General features: G+C 33.4%; 2 protein-coding genes across 7 annotated transcripts in view; one reads left to right on the forward strand and one right to left on the reverse strand.

Moving 5' to 3' along the window:
* The window catches only part of LOC127701240 (zinc finger CCCH domain-containing protein 13-like), a 406889-nt gene extending 393138 nt beyond the window's left edge, over positions 1-13751 (forward strand). Inside the window, exon 2 of the mRNA XM_052205066.1 lies at positions 13179-13751. The gene's annotated coding sequence lies outside the window, so the exon portion shown is untranslated. The remainder of the gene's footprint in view (positions 1-13178) is intronic.
* The window catches only part of LOC127701233 (importin-4-like), a 997117-nt gene that overhangs the window by 562114 nt on the left and 409288 nt on the right, over positions 1-25715 (reverse strand). For all 6 annotated transcript variants that reach the window (XM_052205057.1, XM_052205056.1, XM_052205054.1 and 3 more), the window contains exon 18: positions 7594-7717. In XM_052205057.1, coding sequence (XP_052061017.1) covers positions 7594-7717 — 124 coding nt within the window. The remainder of the gene's footprint in view (positions 1-7593; positions 7718-25715) is intronic.

The raw sequence follows: 25715 nt of genomic DNA on the forward strand, positions 1-25715 counted from the left end.
TAAAAAAAAATCCGTTTAACGAGTCCTTTCCTTTTATGTCAAACAATCCATTATAAGGTATAAAAAGAGAATTTATCAGGCCAGTAGAAGCTTTTATTATATAAAAATATTGGCAGGCAATTTTTAATGCTATTGACATAAATATTAGTAACCGTAGACTTGTAGTGCTCTCAATTTGTGTAAAACTATCCCTCCTGAGGTACCAAAAGAACAGAATTTTAATGCCTTTACATAATATTTCAACAAACGGGAAAATATTATTGGCACCTTATATTGATGACGACAACAAATTTTGCAATTTTAAACTTTAACTCCCTCCCTTTTATCAATTCTGAGATAAAAAGTACTCAATTACCAGGCTCGTACAAGAATATTATTAAAAAAAAAAGAAGGAAATATTGGCACTTTTAATTGTTATTGACATAAGTTTAAGTAACTGTAGACTTAAAGAGCTCTCAATTTGTGAAAACTATCCATCCTAAGGTACCAAAACAACCAAATTTTAATGCTGGTACATAATAATCAAGGAAAAGGGAAAATATTGGCATCTTATCTTGATGCTGACAACAAATTTTGCAATTTTAAACTTATAATTCTTCACTTTTATGTCTAACAATCCATCCTGAGGTATTAAAGGTACTCAACTATCAGGCCAGTACATGGATATTAATAATAAACAGCTGCGCCATGAGCGCATGATACGCCCGTCGTCTTGTGTGTGAATTTTTATGCAATAAGCATAAATAGTTTCTGACATACGGCGTGACATGCGAAAACCCCCTTTTTTTTTTACAAAAAACTCAATATCTCTAAAATAAAATTTTGAATCAAAACCAAAAAGTATACAGATCTTTAGATTAATATAACTAAGAAATGTGTAAAATTTTAAGCAATAATCATAAATCGTTTTTGAGATACGGCGCGACATGTGAAAAACCCCTCCCCCTTTTTTTACAAAATACTCAATAACTCAATAATAAAATTTTGAATCATCACCAAAAAGTATACAGATCTTAAGGTTAATATAACTAAGAAGTGTGTAAAGTTTTAAGCAATAATCATAAACTGTTTTTGAGATACGGCGCGACATGTGAAAAACCCCTCCCCCTTTTTTAACAAAATACTCAATATCTCTAAAATAAAATTTTGAATCATCACCAAAAAGTATACAGATCTTACGATTAATATAACTAAGAAGTGTGTAAAGTTTTAAGCAATAATCATAAACTGTTTTTGAGATATGGCGCGACATGTGAAAAAAAACACACAGCTGTTTTAGTTACTAAGTCCCGAAACTCAAAAAGTTTTAATCTTATTTTCACCAAAAAGTATACAGATCGTTTGACCATCATAAGAAACAACTATGTTAAGTTTCATGAAATTTGGATAAGTCATTCTCAAGTTACGGTGCGACATGTTTACACCGGACAGATGGACAGACAGACGGACGGACACCGGACATTTGTATACCATAATACGTCCCGTCAAAAATTGACGGGCGTATAAAAAGAAGAAATATTGTCACTTTTTATTAATATTGACATAAATATTAGTAACCGTAGACTTATAAAGCTCTCAATTTGTGTAAAACTATTCATCCTTAGGTACCAAAAGAAAAGAATCATGCATTGTAATCGTTAATCTATGTATTTGTTGAACATGGGCAGTTGGACATTTTTACATAGCTAGTCATGTGATATGATTAGTCAGTGTATCCAGGATACGTTGACAAACTGCATTAAGAAGCGTTTACTACCAAATGTTCACGTGTGTTTACTTCTAACAAAAATAGAAGACGAGCCTTTTTCATGTTAACGCGGGGGGTAAACGTAAAAGTAAACGCCCGTTTTCTTTTATGTTTACTGAAATTTTGGAGTTAACGCCGAGTTAACGTGGTGTTTACATAAAGTGCATGTGAGTGAACGCCGCGTTAACTTTTTCCGCCACTTTGCATGTAATGCTAGGTCTGCATCCAACTGTATATAGCATTCTGAAAATTAATTTATATAGAATAACAAACAAACCTACCATGAAGTTCTTAAAAAAAAATTACAAAAAAGATGAAAAAAAAACAATTTCCAAGATATCATTCATCATTAATACAATGTCTTTCAAAAATCTATAAAACTTACCTTTAATTACTTTTCAAAATATCTAATAATGAACTGTAAATTTCAAACTATATTTATACAAAATTTCTTCTCTAAAATTATAATTTTTAACTATGACTCTACTTACAATTTCTATTAACTGTGCAATACAGCTATGAATTTGGATTGTGATTAAAATATTTGGCATAGCATAGGTCTTAGAACTTAAAAATTTGATATTGGACATTTACCTATAATGGTCCAATATCCAAAATCTAAATACATTGTTTGATTCAGCATATCAAAGAACCCCAAGAATAAAATTTTTGATGAAATCAAACAAACTTTAATTTTGGAATCTTTGGATCTTATTGTGGACCAATTTGAAAACAGGGCCCAAAATAAAAAATCTAAATACATGGTTAGATTCGGCATAACAAAGAACCCCAAGAATTCAATTTTTGATGAAATCATACAAAGTTTAATTTTGGACAATTTTGACCTCAATGTCCATGAATATAACTGAAAGTCCAAATTGAACAGTTACAAATCTCAATGACCATATACCAAACCACAAAAGTTTTGTTCTGAATATATGTAAGTATCAATGTAATAACTAAATTTCTAAATTAAACAGAAATCATATATGCTAAACTATTTACATCATAATAAAAAGAATGCATTTACAACATGTAATACCACAGTTTAAGATATAGATAAATTTACTGATCATGACTGAGATAGTTATCAAGAAGTTTTGTACTCAATTCCTTTTTCTTGATATTGTCTACTATAGGTTTGTCATAAAACTTTCTGAAAGTTGATTCTTTTTTCCAACCGGCTGATTTCATTATAACATCTACAGAAATCCCTGCTTTTTTAGCAGATGAAGTCGCGGCTGATCTAAAACTATGTGGTTTGAACAAATTGGTATCTAACCCTGCAAGTTTCATTATTAATTTAAGCCATCTGCTGATAGTGTCTTTTGGCACAGGTTTATGAGATTTCATTGTCAAAAATAAACAACTTTGTATGTTGTCCTCTTAATGGTTTAGTCCTTTTAATGTATTCACAACGCATAAAGATTTGTCTTTGTTATATGCTGGCAAATGAATGTCTGACAAATATATATAAGAAGATGTGGTATGAGTGCCAATGAGACAACTCTCCATCCAAGTCACAATTTGTAAAAGTAAACCATTACAGGTCAAAGTACGGCCTTGGTTTTGAAGTTTTGATCAATTTTGTCACTTTTATAATTAGTTCATCATTTTTAACAGCACACTCATTGATATCCATAAGATGTAGTGTTTGTGTTCTTTTAGCTGTCATTAAACTTGATATCATAGTTAATTTTAAAGTAAGGTTTTTCAAAGTCAACATATTTACAGGTGATAAAGTACATAAAAACTTCAACATCACATCAACATCCCATGTCACTTCATATCTTGGTAAAGTTGGTCTTTTATTATATACACCTTTCATAAAACGACAAATTAATTGGTCATTACCAATAGAATTGACTTTTCCTAAATCCAACACTGATGATAGAGCTGAGCGAGCTGTATTTAGAGCACTACATCCAAGACCTTTTTGAAAAGGTCTGTCAGAAATTATAAAACTATAGTATTAGATGCTTCAAATGAATTAATCTGTCTTTTATCACAAAATTCCACCCATTTATTGAGATAACTCCCATATTGCTTTTTTGTGGAATTTCTCCATGAGTCATATAGAATGTTTATAGTGGCTGTTGGTAAGCCAAAACTGTTGAGGGTTGTCCTGCTAAAGGAAATACTGCTAACTGCATTTTCTTTAACGGATGCTGCCTTGAATGATCTGACGAATGTTTCAACAGATTTTTCTTTGGTAGTATGTAAGATTGTCCAGCTATCAAATGAAGAATTTTTGCAAACCATGGTTGAGTAGTGAACATTAGTGCTATCAATATCAATGTTGCTTTGTCCTCTTCTACTTTCTGGAACACTCTCCCAATTATGCTGAAAGGAGGAAAAGCATAGCCATTATACATATTCCAAGAAAAAGAAAATGCATCAATTGCACACGCCTCTGGATCCGTAATATACAAAGCATACTTGTTCAATTGACAATTAAGTCGTGACGCAAAGAGGTCTATATTAATCGGACCACACAGTTTTTGAATAGTCAGAAAAACTTTTTCATTTAACTTCCATACCATATCATCACTTAAATGTCTTGAAAGTCTGTCTGCCTCTACATTAGTTTTCCCATGCAAATGACATGCACTTAATCCAAATGTTTCTATTTACACACCAATTCCAAATTTCTCTTGTTAACTCATTTAACTCATCCTTCCTTCCTCCCATATTGTTTATATACTGAACAGCTACTGTATTACTAGTATCCAAAAATATCTTGATATGAATACTATTTTTAGTAGCACAAAAACTTTTTAGACTTATAAGGCTGCTAAGAACTCTAACACATTTATATGTTTAGTTTGTTCATGGTAAGACCAATGTCCCCCTGTTTTGGCCATAGCTAATTTCGGATGTTTAATCAGGCCTCCCCATCCTGATTTTGAGCTATCAGATTGAAGAGTCATATTAGGTTTTATTCTTGGTATAGGTTTGCTGGACTTTTCAATATTATTTATCCACCAAATTAAATGTTTATATATTTCACCATCCAAATACATTATTGCAGCATAATTTCCCCTATTAAATTTTTATGATTTGTCTTTCTTTGGTTCAAGAGGTTTAACATAGAGGTTTGCAAACTGGACCGCAGGTCCAGAAGCTACCAATTTTCCAACTAATTTAGCAAACTCTCGAATATTTGTTTCCAATTTTTTAACAAACATATTGCACATGACTACAATAGTCTTAACTGTCTTTGCCTTTTCAGGTGTTAATTTTACTGTAATTGTTATAGAATTGATAACAAAACCCAAAAAAGTTACTTCTTGACATGGATGTAGCACTGATTTTTTAGGGTGAATAGTAAACCCACGTTGGTCGAGTAGATTACATGTGTCTATAATATTATCCCAACAATGTTGATATGTATCACTAATAAGAAGACTTTTATCAATGTATGCCACATTTAAATATCCATTTTTTCGAAGTGTAGAGAAAACAGGTTTCAAAAGCTTAGTAAATATTCTCGGTGCACTCAATCCGTTGGGGAGACAAGTAAATTGAATTTTTGTTCCATTCCAATAAAATCTTAAAAACTGCCTGTCACAATGTACAACATTAACAGAAAAATATGCATCCTTTAAATCAGCAGATGCAAACCAGACATTCGGTTTAACTAACTGTAATGCAGTTTTAAGTGTTTCCATTTTAAAATGGTAGTATTCCACTTGTTCGTTAAGTTTTCTCAAATTTGATATTAACCTATGAGACCCATCTTTTTTTTGGTCTGATAAAAATGTTCGAAAGAATTCTTTTTTGTTTATCTCATGGTTTTTCAACCTTTTGAACAATATTTTTGAGTACAAATTTTTCAATTTCTCCATTAATTAAAGACTGTTCTGATTCATTAAACTTAATGGGTCTAGGTATTTTAGTTTGCTGCGGTACAGTGTCAAATTCAATTTTGTAACCTTTAACGAACTAAGAATTCAATTATCTTGTGTAAGCAATTTCCAGCAACCAAAAAATTTACATATTTTTTCATGCAATAAAATTGTCAGGCGTGTTCATGAATGTAAATACGTGTAACCTTAAAATCAGTCTGTGAACTTACATGTTCAAAAGATTCACACTCCATGTCAACAGCATTTAGTGCCTGTCTTTCTTCTTGAAGTCCATCTTCCAGACTGGTCTTTTCCCTAAAAAATGATCATTATAATGAGAAAATGCTGGTCTATAGCTTGTATTCTGCATTTTGAATCTGAACCGGTTATCTGGTATATTGTAAGGTGCATGGAATCTGTTTGCTGAACCAGTGTTGTAGTTGTTGTTCACCCTATGGTCCCTGTTGTCTGTCGAAGTTGTTGCGGGAACAGACTTCACCTTTCCTAGTTTCCTTCCTATTCTGTTTGCGACATCTACCTCTTAAACTTTGTCGACTATACTGTCACCAAACAATTTGTCTGTTATAGGAGCATTATCTAGACAAAGTGACCGATAACAGGGTCTTAGATTAGTTTTGATGAGTTGTCATCTCTTGACATTTAAATCAGAATATGCCATTTGCATAAAAACAATTGAATCCTTAACAAGGCTAAGCACATCTCTCACTTCACTTGCTTCAATTCCCTTCTTAGTTTTTACTAAGTTAAGTAGCTTGTCCATTAAAGTTAATTGTGGAACAATGCCTTTCCATAAGATGCCCTGGTTTTTCTGAATCATAATGTCAATATTTTTCGTTTGTTTATTTAGTGTTTTCCAAATGGGCAAGTTAACATGTACAGGCACCAGTGCCTCACAGTTTTCCGGACGTAAGCAAAGACTTGATTTTGTCCTCTGATACCTTCTCCTTCATTCCAGTGTTAACTATATTGGCCAAAGAATCTGATATTTTAGGACCTTGTTAAACCTCAGACGACAAGAATTAAGTCGTCGTCAGTATCTGACGTCATGTCCGCTGCACATGTATCTAACTGTACATTATCTGTAATTTCACATAAATTTCCCAATGCCATCCCAACATCTTCTTGCTCCGAATCAATTTCTGATTTGCTGTGATCTGTAAGATCGGTATTAAGATCTATTTGTCCTCTATTTTGAATTGCTTCTTGCATCATAATTTGCATCTGTATCATCATTTGATACAGGTCCGGTTGACCGGAAGTATCTTTATTTAAATCTCGAGATCTACGAGAAGTGTCCATAGTAACGTCTCGCGAGGTGCGAGACTTCACGCTCTTCGCACTGGAGTTATGGGGGATCACATGTCCATCATTATAGACTCCGCCCTCTTGGTCAAACATTCCTGACACTATAAAGTTTCAATCATAACAAGTTGTTCCTTTAAAGAGCTGAGCTCAGATGAACAATGTTTTGGGGTTACGTCGGACGCCAAGTGATGAGAAAAACTCACTTGGTCCCTTTCTTGCCCTATTTCCTAAACAGTTAGGACAATAACCCCCAAAATCAATCCCAACCTTCGTTTTGTGGTATGGAACCTTGTGGTACAATTTCATACACTTATACTCAAGTTATTGTCTGGAAACCAAATCTTCTGACGATGACGCAGACAATGTCATAACATTATACGACCGTGATCGTATTAAACCGCAAAAAAAAAAATGGTAAAAATGGAGATGACCTTGAACTTTGCCCGTGATTTCAATTTCCTCTCAATGAACCAAGGACATCATATCAAAAGGCTCTATGACTACGGTTTATGAGTTGCAAGAAGAGAAATTACTTCTATAAAATACTTCATTTGGAAAACACGAATAAACCATCTTTTACTGTTTCAAGTAAGCAGAGATAACACGGAAAACAGTGTACAGGGTGAATATCTTTTTAATTATATATTTCGTTCTGGTTAGTTTACTACTTACACACATCTTCTGAGATCAGGGTCATCAACTGTTTCCAACAAACTTATACCTAAAACTGCTGAGTCTTGTGCCAATGGCATAAAAGTTTCGTTTCCTATGGATCTGGCAATCACAGCTAATGTATCTGAAAAAGCATCTATCGTATTGATTAATTTTGGTCTAAGCTCCACTGATGGTTCTTACGTAGATTAAAAGAGCATCAAGCACATCAAATTATAACCCTGGTATCTTTTTATATATTCAGAATTCAGTTTTTAAACATACAACAGTTCCAGAGTATTTTGCACTACACACAAAGATGGTTTCAAAAAACTATTATATCAATGCCTTAGATCTTTCATATGATTTCTTAATTAGTTAATTATCAAGAAAGGAAGAAAAGCGAGCAGAGAAAATTGCATAATAATCTAGCAATAAACAAAGTCTATAAAGCAAGTGTTTAAAGGAATTTAGTTTAGTGTAATGAATGGTTGTGATTGTGCTGTTTCTATACAAAAAACAACCGGGAACCCAAAACGTACACTTTATTCATACAAGGCACCATCCACATATCAAATTGGTGCAATGTGCATCATACAAGTGTTTGAGGTAAAAAATGAGGTAAAATTAATTAATAACCTTTATACTAGAAAACTGACACCTTTTTGTGTGAAGCACAGAGACTGATGTATACAAAGTAATTCATGTTCATGAGGTGACAATTTTTATAAATTTTGACACAATCAATTAATTCAGGATTTGTTCTTGAATATATGTTTTATTAAAATCCAAGAACTATGTATTATGTTGGGTGTTTCCCTACATGGTGAGTTTTGACAATACTTTTAACATCAGAGAATTATGTGGAATACATATTATACATGTACATCTTTTTGTCGAAATCCTAGCAGAAAAAGATGTTTCCTCAAAATTTGTTATTCTTTTACAAAAAAACTAACATTTGACATCATATTTGACATTGCGAAATCAATTTTTATGTGTATTTCGATGAGTTGATGAAATCCTACCTTAAAAAAAGACGTTTCTCAAAATTTGTGATTATGAACCTTTAACAAGAATTTCATACTTTGGTCCTGTGGGAAACATGACAGCTTAACAAACATTGAGCAACAGATGCAAAGTGATAACTTGAGGCTGACTGGGTACGACTGGTGCTTTGTGATGACATCAAGACCTTTAATCAAAATTTTGGAGGTCCTTTTCATGTCCATTAAAGTGTTTTCTCATTAACCATGGAACGACTGGTGCCAAATGATAGCTCAATGTATATACAGGCATGGGCTTAATTCAAGCTATTGAACAAATTATTGTCTGCGAACCAAAATGTCTTCAGACGCAGACGCAGACATCGTCATAACATAGTACGGATACACAAAAATTTGCCGTCGTATAAAAACCCATACCGCATAGCAAGCTATGCAAGGCCCCAAAATGACAAATATAAAACAATTCAAAATTGTGTTCATCTGTACCGATTATCAGGTTGTCTGCATATTGATATTGTAAAATATCAGCTGCGAGTCACAATATGAAGCTTTTTGTAGAGTGAGCACAGCGATCGAGTTCAAAAAGACTTCATATTGTGTCGAGCAGCTGATATTTCACAAGCAAACCAGAAGATGACTTGATAAGTTCGGGTCAAACTTATCAATGTTGGTTCATTCATTTTGACGTCGGTGATATGTCCGGGGCAAAGTTATTTAGGCCGGGTTAATGTATATGACGTCACAAAGCCGTCATATGCAATTTTATGAAGAGCTGACCAGAGTGATACAGACAGTGGGAACACCAATAAGAGGTATTAACAGACTCTTGCATCTGTCTGTCTAATACTCGTATAAGTTATCATCATTAACAGCAGTTAATTGTTCAACAACTACTACCGTTAATGATAACTTAGAGTAAGGTTGTTATTGTTGTCAGAAATATTTTCATTTGAAAAATTTTCTGTTTTGTCACAGTCATCTTCTTCTTTTGAAAGAAGACTCACAAACTGCTGTAAATATTCATCAGTCAAATCAATTGATGTATAACCTTGATGTTCAAGCTCTTTTTATTTTGCCACAGCTTTCATAAGTTTATGTGGAAATATGTAAGCTTCTTTTACTGCAGATTTGTATGATTTTTTTCTTTTTAATTATACTGGAATAAGACCAGCCTGGTGAGATAAGTGCGGCAAAGAACTTTACTGTGAAAGAGTCCTTAATATGTCACCATCTGCGATTGGTACATTTACTATTTTGTTATTCAATGCTGACAATCTGCTTTTAGCTATAGGAAGCTTGAAGAGTTTCAAGAATATAAAGTTTTTAACTATAAGGACATAAGAGAGCTCTGATAATTCTAGTTCACTTGACATTGCAAGACCATTCTTGGATGTAATGGGGTAATTTGTGCTTATGCATTAACCATCCATTACATGTGTGGCATATGTATTGTTTATGAAGAAGAAATACAGTATATATCATAACCCAGGCTTGCCTCGGGTTAATAGTGAACCTTTTATCGTGTGCCAGCCGCACGCCTTTTTTACAGTTTAGTGATTTTTTGTATGTCCAGGTGGTATATAAGGACAGGTGACCTGAGTAGTATCCTCTTTTATTTCAAGGCCGCACGCTTTAATTAAACGTATCAAGCAGACTCTGTTGGATCGGCACGTCTAGATTTTACAAATGGCAAGGTCTCGTAGACCATATTCTTCAGAATCTGAAGACGATAGATCCTATGAGGAGGCAATGAAGCTTTTTGCTTCTGAGGATGAGTTTGACGCTAGTTTCTCTTGTTTTTCAGAAAATATAAGTGTGAATCACACTACAGATAAACTGGAGAGCGTTCAGGTTTTAGATAAACCTGAAATTAATTCGAATCTTTCACAAAATGTGAGTTCAAACGTGGTCAATACTAAGAAAACAGTAGTTATGCCTCCAGAAAAAGGACCTGGAAAAGATCTAGACAGAAATAAGATGGGCAAAGCGCCTTTGATGCGAAATATTCAAAATACGCAAGAGGACGAACTGTCCGCTAGTTGTAGTAAGCCAAAGGCTCCAAGAAAAACTTAAAAAAAATAAACAAGCTGAGCAGAATGATTTGTTGAAGCAATTATTTGCTGATTTATCAAGTAATATTGTGTCTGCAATTAATGTTAAGAGTAGTGGTAATGCAGGTCCAAGTTGTGAATCCCCAGAATTTTGTACAAGAACTTGAAGATAATGAGGTCGCAAAAGTTTTCAACTTGTTTGAATCTGTTGATTTGTCTGAATGTGGTTGATCCGACACAACTTGTTATTGAAAGTGGGAAAGATGAATTTGAATATGAAATGCCTAAAATATTCGAGGATGATGAACGAATTTGTAAGAAGAAATCTGATGTTACATCTTTGACTGACGATAGTAAGATACCTAGTAACTGTAAAGCTTTAGTACCACCACCAGTTAAACCAGAAATTTGGCAATTTTTAGCCCGTAGAGCCAAGACGGAAGACTTAATTTCTCAAAATATATCAAAGTTGATTAAGGTGACTGAACTACTAAGAAGGAAAAATCCCTGTATTAAGACAATGAGAGATTTGATTTCGAAAGCTATATCTGACAATACAATGCAATTTGCACTATGAGATGTCCATTAAGAGGAGAATGAATCTTAAGCCACATATTGGACGTACATTCCACCAACTTTGTAATAGAAATGAAGTTGTGGGTGATTTTTTTTTTGGAGACGACATCAGTAAAAGGCTGAGGGAAATAAATGATGTCCAAAAGATAAACAAAAACATTAGTTCAAAAAACTTCAGAGGCCGATTTTATTGGGAGAGGGTACCGGTTTGGAACGTCAAACACAAGAGGCAATTTCAGAGGGCAAAGCCAGTACTCAAGAGGGTCATTCAGACAACCCATGAACATGAATTCTCAATACAGAAGAAATAAAGAGCTGCGCCATGAGCGAATGATACGCCTGTCGCTTTTTCAAAGAATTCAGTTCCATAACTCCTCAATGTCATATCAGAAATTAAAAAAAAAAAAACTAAAGGGAGGTTATTTTAATAGATATAAACCAGTCACCAAAGTTATCTGGAAAACTGCTTAAAGCAAACGTAAAATCTAAAATTTATAAAAATCGAAAGGGAGCTTATGTCAATAGATATAAACATTTCACCAAAGTTTCATGAAAACTGCTCAAAGCACTTTTGAGTTATTGTCCGAAAACTGGAAAATCCCCCTTTTTAATGAATAAAACCCCATAACTCGAAAACGTAAAATCTAAAATTTATAAAAATCGAAAGGGAGCTCATATCAATAAATATAAACACTTCACCAAATTTTAATGCAAATTGGTTAAAGCATTTTTGAGTTATTGTCCGACATGTTGACGACGGACGGACAGGTTGGTAGTAAACATGATGAAAAAGTTAGTTTAAAAATTGGTAAATTAAAATATCATATTAGAAATTGGAAAAAATTAACATCAGATAGTTGGATATTAGAAAAAATTACTGGTTACAAAATAGAATTTGAAGAGATACCAGTTCAAAATATAATTCCTAGACCTATAAAATTTAATAACTAGAGGCTCTAAAGAGCCTGTGTCGCTCACCTTGGTCTATGTGCATATTAAACAAAGGACACAGATGGATTCATGACAAAATTGTGTTTTGGTGATGGTGATGTGTTTGTAGATCTTACTTTACTGAACATTTTTGCTCCTTACTATTATCTCTATCTATAATGAACTTGGCCCGGTAGTTACAGTGGAAAATACTTTGTAAAAATTTACAAAAATTTACAAAATTTATGAAAATTGTAAAAAATTGACTATAAAGGGCAATAATTCCTTAAGGGGTCAATTGACAATTTTGGTCATGTTGCCTTATTTGTAGATCTAACTTTGCTGTACATTATTGCTGTTTACAGTTTATCTCTATCTATAATAATAGTCAAGATAATAACCAAAAGCTGCAAAATTTTCTTAAAATTACCAATTCAGGGGCAGCAACCCAACAACGTGTTGCCTGATTGGTCTGAAAATTTCAGGGCAGATAGATCTTGACATAATGAACAATTTTATCTTCATCAGATTTGCTCTAAATGCTTTAGTTTCAGATATGAGCCAAAAACTGCATTTTACCGTATGTACTATTTTTTAGCCATGTCGGCCATCTTGGTTCGCGGGCGGAGTCATCGGACACATTTTTAAACTAGATACCCTAATGATGATTGTGGACAAGTTTGGTTAAATTTGTCTTAGTAGTTTCAGAGGAGAAGATTTTTGTAAAAAATTACAATAATTTACGAAAAATGGTTAAAAATTGACTATAAAGGGCAATAACTCCTTAAGGGGTCAACTGACCATTTTGGTCATGTTGACTTATTTGTAGATCTTACTTTGCTGTACATTATTGCTGTTTACAGTTTATCTCTATCTATAATAATATTCAAGATAATAACCAATAAAATGCTCCGCAGGGCGCAGCTTGATACGACCGCAGAGGTCGAACCCTGAACAGTTGGTTGGGGCAAGTATGGACACAACATTCAAGCTTGATACAGCTTTGCATTTGGATTGTGATTAAATATTTGACACAGCATAGGTTTCTGACACAGAATGAATGTGGTCTAAGAACTTAAAAATTTTAAATTGGACATTCACCTATTATGGTCCAATATCCAAAATCTAAATACATGGTTAGATTCAGCATATCAAAAAAACCCCAATAATTCAATTTTTGATGAAATCAAACAAAGTTTAATTTTGGACCCTTTTGACCTCAATGTGGACAAAGTTGATAACGGGGCCCAAAAATCAAAATTCTAAATACATGGTTAGATTCAGCATATCAAAGAACCCCATATATTCAATTTTTGTTGAAATCAAACAAAGTTTAATTTTGGACCCCGATTTGGACCAACTTGAAAACTGGGCCCATAATTAAAAATCTAAATACATGTTTAGATTCAGCATATCAAAGAACCCTAAGAATTCAATTTTTGTTCAAATCAAACTAAGTTTAATTTTGGACCCTTTAGACCTTAATGTAGACCAATTTGAAAACGGAACCAAAAATTAAGTATCTAAATACACGGTTAGATTCGGCATTTCAAAGAACCCCAATAATTCAATTTTTGATGAAATCAAACAAAGTTTAATTTTGGACCCTTTGGACCTCAATATGAACCAATTTGATAGCGGGGCCCACAAAGAAAAAATCAAAATACATGGTTAGATTCAGCATATCAAAGAACCCCATATATTCAATTTTTGTTGAAATCAAACTTAAACAATTTAAAAACGGGGCCCAAAATCCAAAAACTAAATACACGGTTAAAGATTCAGCATATTAAAGAACCCCAAGAATTCAAGAATAAAACCCCATTGAAATTGGTCAAGAAATAAGCAATTTATACGAAGTATCTTCTTTTGCACAATACTGTGCAATTAAATATTTCTTGCTATTGCGCAATACTGTACAATTGACAATTTCTTGCTATTGCGCGATATTGTGCTATTGGATATTTCTTGCTATTGCGCAATACTGTGCAATTGAAGATTTCTTGCTATTGCGCAATACTGTGCAATTGAATATTTCTTGCTATTGTGCAATACTGTGCAATTGAAAATTTCTTGCTATTGCACAATACTTATTATATAATAATTTACACATCCTGTTTGGTGTGTATCTCCTACCATATCATTATTATTTGCTTTTAAATATAAATCAGAAATAACCAACTTAAAATGGAAAATTTTAAAAGAAAAAAAAAAGGAAAAAAAGAAAAAAAAGGAAAAAAAAATATCCCCCCCCCAAATTTTTTGAACCCCCTTATGATTCATCACCCCCAAACTCAATCCCAGCCTTCCCTTTGTGGTATGGTACCTTGCAGTACAATTTCAGAGAGATCCATACACTTGAATACAAGTTATTGTCTGGAAACTAGAAAAATGTGTTTTTTGGCCCCAAATTCCTAAACGTTTAGGGCAATTACCCCCAAACTCAAATCCAGCTTTCTTTTTGTGATATGGAACCTTGTAGTACAATTTCAGAAAGATCCATACACTTACACACAAGTTATTGTCCTGAAAATAGAAAAATGCTTGTTTTTTGCCCCTTTTTTGCCCCTAATTCCTAAAATATTGAGGCAATTACCCCCATCATCAATCCCAGCCTTCCCTTTGTGGTATGGTACCTTGCAGTACAATTTCAGAGAAATCTATACACTTGAACACAAGTTATTGTCTGGAAACTAAAAAAATGCTTATTTTTGGCCCCTTTTTGGCCCCCAATTCCTAAACGTTTCGGCAATTACCCCCAAACATATTCCAGCTTTCCCTTTGTGATATGGAACCTTGTAGTACAATTTCAGGAACATCCATACACTTGCACACAAGTTATTGTCATGAAACTATAAAAATGCTTGTTTTTTGCCCCTTTTTTGGCCCCTAATTCCTAAAATTTTGAGGCAATTAGGCCCAAAATCAATCCCAGCATTCCTTTTGTGATATGGAACCTTGTGGTACAATGTCAGAGAGATCCATACACTAACACACAAGTTATATCTGGAAGTTACAAAAATGCTTATTTTTGGCCCCTAATTCCTTTACTGTTGGTACCATAACCCCCAAAATCAATTCCAACCTTCCTTTTGTGGTATTGAACCTTGTGGTAAAATTTCATAGAGATCCATTCACTTAAACTAAAGTTAGAGTGCGAAAACCAATGTGTCTTCGGACGACGACGACAACGACGACGACGACGCCAACGTCATACCAATATACGACCACAAAAATTTTTTTGCGGTCGTATAAAAATGGCAAAATTTCCTTAAAATTACCAATTCAGGGGCAGCAACCCAACAACGGGTTGCCTGATTGGTCTGAAAATTTCAGGACAGATAGATCTTGACATAATGAACAATCTTATTCTCATCAGACTTGCTCTAAATGCTTTGGTTTCAGAGATATGAGCCAAAAACTGCATTTTACCCTATGTACTATTTTTTAGCCATGTCGGCCATCTTGGTTCGCGGGCGGGGTCATCGGACACATTGTTAAACTAGATACCCTAATGATGATTGTGGACAAGGTTGGTTAAATTTGTCTTAGTAGTTTCAGAGGAGAAGATTTTTGTAAAAGATTACAAAAATTTACGAAAAATGGTTAAAAATTGACTATAAAGGGCAACAACTCCTTAAGGGGTCGACTGACCATTTTGGTCAAGTTGACTTATTTGTAGATCTTACTTTGCTGAACATTATTGCTGTTTACAGTTTATCTCTATCTCTAATAATATTCAAGATAATAACCAAAAACGGCAAAATTTCCTTAAAATTACCAATTGAGGGGCAGCAACCCAACAACGGGTTGTCCGATTCATCTGAAAATTTCAGGGCAGATAGATCTTGACCTGATAAACTGCATTTTACCCCTATGTTCTATTTTTAGCCATGGCGGCCATCTTGGTTGGAAGGCGGGGTCATCGGACACATTTTTTAAACTAGATACCCTAATGATGATTGTTACCAAGTTTGGTTAAATTTGGCCTAGTAGTTTCAGAGGAGAAGATTTTTGTAAAAGTTAACGGACGACGACGACGGACGCCAAGTGATGAGAAAAGCTTTGGGCCAGGTGAGCTAAAAATGATGAAATGTTAGTTGATGCGGAGATATCTGATATGTTAAAAAAGGGAGCAATTAAAATTTCACACCATGAGAAAGTTGAATTTATTTCAAATCTTGTTCTTGTGAAAAAGAAAAATGGAAAATTTAGACCAGTTGTTAACCTGAAAAAATTAAACTGTTATATTCAGTATTATCATTTTAAACAAGATTTGATTTGATTTGATTTTTGGTGTTTTAACGCCACTTTTAAGCACCGCTTTTTGGGCTATTTCGTGGCGGCCAGTTTTTATTGGTGGAGGAAGCCGGAGCGCCCGGAGAAAACCACCGACCTTCGATAGGAAAACTGACAATCCTAGTCAATTAAGATTGGAGTTGAGTGCACCCGCCCGAGCGAGGTTCGAACTCACAACCTCAGTGTTGACTGGCTAGTGATTACAGTAGTAACTACTTAGACCACTCGGCCACCGAGGCCCCTTTTAAACAAGAAACTCTAGAAGTAATATTTTGAAAAGCATCTCTCAAAATGCATTTTTTACAAGCCTGGATTTGTCTGAGGCGTATTGGTCTGTAGCCATACATGAAGACAGTAAAAAGTATTTGAAATTTATGTGGGATAACAAATTATATAATTTTGAATGTCGCCAATTTAGAATAGCTTCGGCTCCGAGAGTATTTACCAAAATGATGAAGGTGGTATTTTCACACGTGAGACAGTTAGGAATTAGTTCTTTCTTTTATAATGATGATTCCCTCTTACAAGCAGATTGTTTCGAACAAGCAAAAAGAAACACACATTTTGTAATTGATTCAATAAAATCACTAGGCTTTTGAATAAATATAATGAAATCAAATTTTATACCTTCACAGAGAACAATGTTTCTGGGATTAATTATTAATTCAGTTTTGTTCAAGGCATTTTACCAGAAGATAAAATACAAAAAATTAAAGAAATTTCATACAAAGTGTTTGATCAGAAGATTACACAAATGTGTATGGTTGCCCAATTAATTGGGTTATATTCTTTATCCTATCATGCAATTGCTCTTGCACATTTACAGCATAGATATCTTGACATTGACAAAACAAAAGCTTTACAAAAATCTTTTAAAAATTTTAATGCTCACATGTCCTTGTCTGTGGAGAGTAAAAATGAGATTTTATGGTGGATTCAAAATAATAAAAAAGAAAATGGCTGTCCAATTCGACAAGAGCCTCCAAAAGTTTATTTACAAACTGATGCATCTTTGATAGGTTGGGGTGCAGTGTTTTAGAAAAATTGTATCCAAGGTAGATGGAAAATAGATGAATGTTAGAATCATATTAATGTGTTAGAATTAAAAGCAATAAATTTGGCATTGAAGGCTCTCTGTAAGTCTATTAAAGATTGTCATATTTGTGTTAGAACAGACAGCGCAGTAGCGGTTGCATACATCAATAATCAAGGTGGATCAATCTTATCGCTATTAAAACAAGCAAAAGAAATTTGGTTTTGGAGTACTGAAATAAAAGTATTTATATCAGCTGTTCATATCCCAGGAAAACAAATCGAAAACCAGATAATTTATCTAGACAGTTTAACGATTCTTCAGAGTGGAAACTTAACAGTTCAGTTTTTAAAAAAGAGACTTTAAGTTTATTCAATCCAGAAATTGATTTGTTTGCATCTCGTTTAAACAAACAACTGCCTAACTATGTTAGTTGGTTTCCTGATCCAGAAGCTTATGCTTCAGATGCATTTTCTCTCTCTTGGAGTATTTTATAACCATATATTTTTGCTCCTTTCAGTCAGTTACCAAGAGTCCTACAGAAAATAGAAGAGGACAAGGCAAGGAAGGCATAAATTATAGCTCCTGTTTGGACTACACAAAATTATTAGAATTATTAATTTCTATTCCACTAAAATTACTGAATTGGTCAGATCTGTAAACTTTGTCTCACAATGGTCAAAGACATTCAATGAACAAGCGAAGATTATTCCTTATCGCTTGTATTGTATCAGGCGATATCTCATTGGTAAAGGCTTTTCAAAAAGATCTGTCAGAATTCTCTCAGAGTCATGGAGAGATTCAACCAATAAACAGTATGAATATGCTTGGAGGAAGTGGATTTTGTGGTGTAGTAAGGAACAAATCAATTCCACTTCTCCATTTTATTTTGAATTATCTATCTTTTTAGTATGAAAACAAAAAATCTTACAGCTGTATTAATTCTCATTAAATCAGCCATTTGTCAGACTCTGATGTTAATGGGTATGGCTGAATTGGTAAATAATAAACACATAACTAGATTTATGAAAGGCATACTTAATTTAAGGCCTTCATTACCTAGATATACATTTGCATAGAATGTTGGTACAGTTTTGAAGTACTTATCAGAATTATATCCAAACGAGAATTTATCTCTAAAAATGTTAACTTTGAAATGCATTGCTTTATTTGCACTGTCATCAGCACAAAGATCACAAACACTTGTTAATTTAGATCTGAGATTTGTTTCTGTATTATACAGACACTTCTTTGATTTTAAGATATGTTTTATTAAAAACAACTAAACCAAACAAATCAAATGTAGATGTCGTCATACATAAATATCAAAAACAGAAGATTTGTCCTGTTAGATGTGTTAAACATTATATTTTACGGACAAAGGATGTTCGAAAAAGTAAAAATTTATTCATTTCTTTTAAAACATGTTACAACTTCAACTATTGCTCGTTGGTTGAAAAAAGTCTTATACATGCAATGCATGAATTGATATAAACAAATTTAAAGTACACTCATATCGTAGTGCTTCAGCTTCAGCTGCGAAAAAATCTGGAATTTCACTCAATGATATATTAAAAATGCGCTCCGCCTGGAGCAGCTGGATACGACCGCAGAGGTCGAACTCTGAACAGTCAGGGCAAGTATGGACACAATATTCAAGCTTGCTACAGCTCTGAATTTGGATTGTGATTAAATATCTATTTCCATGGTTAGATTCAGCATATAAAAAAAAAAACATGAATTCAAACAAAGTTTAATTTTGGACCCTTTGGACCTTAATATGGACTAATTTGAAAACAGGGCCCAAAATTAAAAAGCTGAATGCAGAGTTATATTCAGCATATCATAGAACCACAAGAATTCAGTTTTTGATGAAATCAAACAAAGTCTAATTTTGGACCCTTTGGACCTCAATGTATACCTATTTAAAAATGTCCAAATATCCAATATAGTAATACATGGTAAAAACCTCAAACAATTCAAGACTTTAAATTAATCCTCATTGAAATTGGTTAAAAGATTTGTATTTATTTTCAATTGAAGATTTCTTGCTGTTGTGCAATACTTTGCTAATGTGTTTTGTCTATATGCTTTTTTGTTTGTCTTTGTTGACATATTTGCTTGTTTTTGTAATAATTAAGATTATAACACAATGTTGACTGCTGTACTCCTATTTTTGACATTTTTACCCATTATGTCTGTTTGTTTTGTTCACACATCGTTGTCAATATAATGGAATTTTATGCGACTGTCATACAAGTGAGAGGTTTAGCTAGCTATAAAACCAGGTTTAATCCACCATTTTCTACATAAGAAAATGCCTGTACCAAGTCAGGAATATGACAGTTGTTATCCATTCGTTTGATGTGTTTGAGCTTTTGATTTTGCCATTTGCTTAGGGACTTTCCGTTTAGAATTTTCCTCGGAGTTCGGTATTTTTGTTATTTTACTTTTTTCTTAGTAAATCTGTTTACAAACTAAATATAATAATTTACACATCCTGTTTGGTGTGTATCTCCTGCCATATCAGTATTTGTTGTTTCTTTATATAGATCAGAAATAATTTATGTTAGAACGAGCTTAGCCAGTTTATGAAAAGTCTTGTTTTTGGCCCCTATTTGGCCTCTAGATTCTTAACGATTAAAGCCACAACCCACAAAATCGACCCAAACCTTCTGTGTGTGGTATGGAACCTTGTGGTACAATTTCATAGAGATCCATTGACTAATACTTAATTAATTGTCCATTAACCAGAAAAACTTGTTTCCCCCCCTTTTTTTTTGCCCCTAATTCCTGAGCGGTTTGGGCTATAACCCCAAAGTCAATTCCAACCTTCCCTTTGTGGTATGGAACCTTGTGGTAAAATTTCATAGAGATCCATACACAAGTTATTGTCCGGAAACTAGAAAAATGCCTTTTTTGGCCCCTTTTTTACCTGTATGGTGGACCAGGAGGATCTGCTATGGTTGTCTGTTCAGAGCGTTTCTACATACAAGTGATGAATGTTTTTTTTAATATGGACATAACTTTTGGATTTCGCAACAGGATTTTGCTGCCATATGGAGTTTAATTTAACAAAAATTTTCCAGAGATTGTGAAGAAGTATAGAGACAATGTTTTTCTTATTGATAATCATAAGGATTTTGTTTTCATGTGGATGATTATGATGATAAGATAATGTGTTTGCTATGGTGACTTTGTTACGAATGAAGAAAACCGCACAGTGTTGATTTGTTATACGTGAGAGACATTTTAAATGAACTTTAAAGTATTAAATGTTTTTCAGAGGGATGTAAACATTTTTGAATATAATAAAAGTTATTATGAAGCTTAAGTCTTTATTCCACAAAACAAAGAAATAATTTCATGGTAGTCATTGCAATTCTGAGGTATTGTTGGAGTAATGTTATTGAGACAAAATGCGATACTTTACGACCCGCTACATATTATGTAGAGTGGTAGTTAGGTTTTAAAAACTGGTCAAAAGAGTTTGAATTATTTTCTAATACAGGTTGTTACATATTTGGTATAAATACAGAGATTGTTTATAACATCTAACATATGTAAAAGATGGAATAAAAGGATATGTAGATAAACATATTGGTGAAGTTGTATTCTCTTTCAAATAAGTGATATACATGTATGGAGACAGATTAATTTTCTTTTTATCTGAATTTAGATATTAAAATATGATTTGGAGCTCATACATAGATACATAAAGTATGAGAGACCAGTTTTTTGACACTATGGTGATTGAGGTTTTTTGTTGGTATTTGCATTCTTGGCTGTAAAGAGTTCACTATTAACCAGAGGCAAGCCTGCGTTAATAGTACCCTCCATAGTGGATACCCATTCCCGATAAGGTTTGATATAAATGCAAATACTGGTTGTGTTACTACATATGCAATATATACACTGGAGATAATTATTACTGTTTGCCTCAAAATAAAAGAGGATACTTCTCAGGTCAACTGTCCTTATATACCACCTGGACATACAAAAATAACTCAACTGTATAAAGGCGTGCGGCTGGCACACAATAAAAATTCACTATTAACCCTCGGAAGCCCTTGGCTTCCTCATATAATGACCTTGATCCATCACATCACAGATGTTTGCATGATGGTCCATTATGTTCAACAGCTTTATCATATAGTCCTGGATACTGTAAATTAAGCTTATTTATCATGTTTATGTAGTGGTCTTTGAGTTCATGTACTCCTTTTTTTGTAAACATACCATGACATATGTTACACAGGAATATTGGACCGAAGTATATTTCTTCTTTGTAGTTTGTGAATCTTTTCTTTACATCAGTATCATTAAATTGACGATGTTGCCTGGTCTGCCATCTTTGAGCTCCTCTAAGCCAAAAAACTGCTTACTCGCTTAACAAATTAACACTACAAAGATGCTGACCTAAATTAAATCATTCTCTTCAATTGGAGACAAGAAAACCTTTACGAAAGTTTGCCATGTACAATGAGTTGTAAAATTTCAAATTATCCGCAAACAGGAAGTGGCTACACAGCGGATGTAAAATTGCTTACTTGCTACAACTGAACATTATCGAGCTGCAGACCAAATATTAAATCATTCCCTTCAAAAGGAGTCAAGAAAAATTTGACAAAAGTTTGCCTTGTACAATTAGCTTTGTAAAAATATCAGAGTATCAGCAAAAAGGGAGGGGCTGCACAGTGGATGTTAAAATTGCTTACTCGCTACAACTAAACATTATCAAGCTGCAGAACAAATATTAAATTATTCCCTTCAAAAGGAGTCCAGAAAACTTTGACGAAAGTTTGCCTTGTACAATTAGTTGTAAGATTTTAGAGTATCAGCAAAAAGGAAGGGGCAGCACAGTGGATGTTAAAATTGCTCACTCGCTACAACTCAACACTACAAAAAGGCTAACCAAACATCTAATCATTCCCTTCAATTGGAGCCAAAAAAACTTTGACAAAAGTTTGCCATGTACAATGAGTGTCGTAAAATTTCAAAGTATCTGCAAACAGGAAGTGGCTGCATAGTGGATGTAAAATTGCTTACTTGCTACAACTGAACATGATCAAGCTGCAGACCAAATATGTAATCATTTCCTTCAAGAGGAACCAAAAAAACTTTCAAAAAAGTTTGCCTTGTACAAGTGTTGTTAAATTTCAAAGTATGGGCAAAAAGGTAGGGGCTGCACAGTGGGCGTTAAAATTGCTTACTCGCTTCAACCCAACATTATGAATATGCATACTTAATATTAAATCATTCTCTTTAATATAAACCAAGAAAACTGTGACAAAGGTTTTGTTCCCAAGGTCTTTAGGACGGACAGATGGATAGACGGACAGAGTCCAGGGGTAATACTAGACCTGCTTTTGCCTTTCGCGACTCAGGTGATGAAAGTGAGAATTATCAATTTATGACTTTTTTCAAAATTGTAGAATGAAGATGATTTTAAAGTATAATTTCCACAGATATTTTGCTATGTAAACAGTTACAGTACATCGATAATTTTTCAATGATATCAATAGATTGACATTCCAGAATAGTAACAGTACATCAACCATTCTGGAATGGTAACAGTACAATAACCTTTTGGTATGATAACAGTGCATTGACCATTCTGAAATGGTAACAGTAGAAATGAAAAAAAAAATGTTTTAAAATGTGATTTATCCTGTTAGGAGTTGATTAACAATTTAATTCATATTGATATTTGTAGATCTTGTGTTGCTGATCATTTCAAAGTTTTAGTCTAATCCATTTTAGTTTTTCAAGATACTAGGCAAAACCACTAAAATTGGTCAAAAATCATCTTTGAACAGTTGGAAGGGCAATAACTCCTATAAAGAGTCGACTGAGTCAAGTAAAAACCAACTTCAAGGCAAATACACAGTAAATATACATAATTTGTTTTACTATTCAGTGCCATTGATTAAAATTTTTAGTTGTTTATTGGTTGTGACCTAATTCCGAGGGGCAGTAATGTAGACATCAATAAATCAACCAAGAATTGTTTTCTAGTCGTTGTAAGGTCAAACATTATACCCCAATCTAAATTTATTCAAAATCAATAACAATATAAAAAGTTTCATTGAACTTTGATTAATATCCTTCATAGATTTGAAAATAGTGTAACAGTGGTTAACAGTTAATTACTGTAATACATTTTCATCCAAAACTAAACCGCCTCAGAGGGTTCATGTTCACTTATAGTGCGGAACGTCCTAGGTTTCCAACCCTAGCAGGGACAAACCAAAAACTTTAAAATTGGTAAGCACATGGCATTTAGGAGTAATAGCAAAGACTTGTCAGCTTTGAGTCAGAATAATGTGACCAGGTTGGGTGACATGTCTTCCTGCAGATTGTTACCTGGTGAACTAATAAAATCTGACACAGTGTGTCGGTCTAGTACAAAGCAGGATTAATATTCATATTACATTAACATGTTTTCCTCCAAAATCTGATTAATTTGCCCCTGGACGTTAACCAGCCATCCATCCATCATCATCATCATCATCATCCAAAATTATTCATCACCAATGAGCTTGAGGCACTATCAACTAAGTAAAAATAGTGTCAAATTCAAATTCAAAAGCTGAGTATTGATTATTTTTTTCTACTTTGTTGTTTTCTACTTCCTTTATATATCTTTAGGCCTACAGAACAGACAATTCATCTTTTGTAAGGGGTGCTTGTTTTTTAATTATTTTTTTTATTCTAAATTTCTTGAAAAAACAGTAATTGGATTCAGAAGTGAATGGAGCAAATTCATTTGTTTGTATTGAAAATTAGCACAATTATTATAAAAAAAAAACACATTGATTTTTTATGCATTGCAACCCTTGTGGTTTTATAATTCTGGCAGAATGTTTTAATACAAACAGATTGATTGATTGCTTGTTTTAAATGCAAATATAATATACCACAAATTCTATTATTGTGAAGTACAATGGTTCTTCTAATTCAAAACATGAAGAATAAAACAAGACAATTCAGAAAAGACATCTCTGCTATATTGGATTTTTGTTATGCAAACACTTTTGTTTTGGTTTAAGCACACACATTTAGTTCCCTCAAGAACATGCATAACTTCCATGCTTGAGTTCATGTTAGAATTTACAATACCGATGGGAAAATAGCTTCCAAACATCAATTTTAGTGTACATTTGGCAAATCTTTCAGTTTTGAACACAATGTCATCAATGTCTATATATACATGATATAAGGATGTCTTAGTGGAAGATTAATATATTAAAAAAAATAGAATCATTACTTATTTTGGTGCTTCTGAATGAGTCATATGTTGAATTTCATTTAAAAATCATTTGATTTACAGACATACAGAAAGCATGAGTAAATTTCATGTTAAAGGTTAGAAAATGACAGGTTTTATAGAATTTTATTGCCAAACTGAAATTAAAAAATTCATTCTATCAATGGGACAAACATTACTTTTCCTGAAGCAACGCATAATAGGAATATGTTTTTTGACAAACATTAAAGCATATTGTGACAAGAGTGAACACGCTGTTTTAATTATCATTGAATTCATGTTGAAAGTCTGTAATGTGAAGGTTTTAGTAAAAGTAGCACATAAATTTAACATTATCAATGTTCTATGAAAATAATGTCATTCTATACACCAAATATAGTGGTCCCATCGCTAATAGTGCCTGAGAAACAGATCAAACCACAAAATCTTAACATTGACAAATGAATCATGAAAATGAGGTTAAGGTCATATGAACCCTGCCAGACAGACATGTACACCTTACAATCATTCCATACACCACATATAGTTGACCTATTCCTAATAGTATTTGATAAACTGATAAAATTTACAAAAAACTTTTATTAACCAATGAACCATGAAAATAAGGTCGAGGTCATATAAACCCTGCCAGACAGACATGTACACTTTACAATCGTTCCATACACTAAATATAATTGACCTATTGCTTATTTTATCTGAAAAATAGACCAAACCACAAAAACTAAACATTGTCCAATGAACCCTAAAAATGAGGTCAAAGTCAGCTGAATCCTGCCAGACGAACATGTACACCTTACAATCATTCCATACACCAAATATAGTGGCCCTATTGCTTATAGTATTTGAGAAAGAGACCAAACCACAATAAAATGCTCCGATGGGCGCAGCTTGATACGACCGCAGAGGTTGAACACTGAACAGTTGGGGCAAGTATGGACACAACATTCAAGCTTGATACAGCACTGAATTTGGATTGT

The sequence above is a fragment of the Mytilus californianus genome, unplaced genomic scaffold (assembly GCF_021869535.1).
Source record: "Mytilus californianus isolate M0D057914Y unplaced genomic scaffold, xbMytCali1.0.p SCAF_5, whole genome shotgun sequence".
NCBI classification, from domain to species: Eukaryota; Metazoa; Mollusca; class Bivalvia; order Mytilida; family Mytilidae; genus Mytilus; species Mytilus californianus.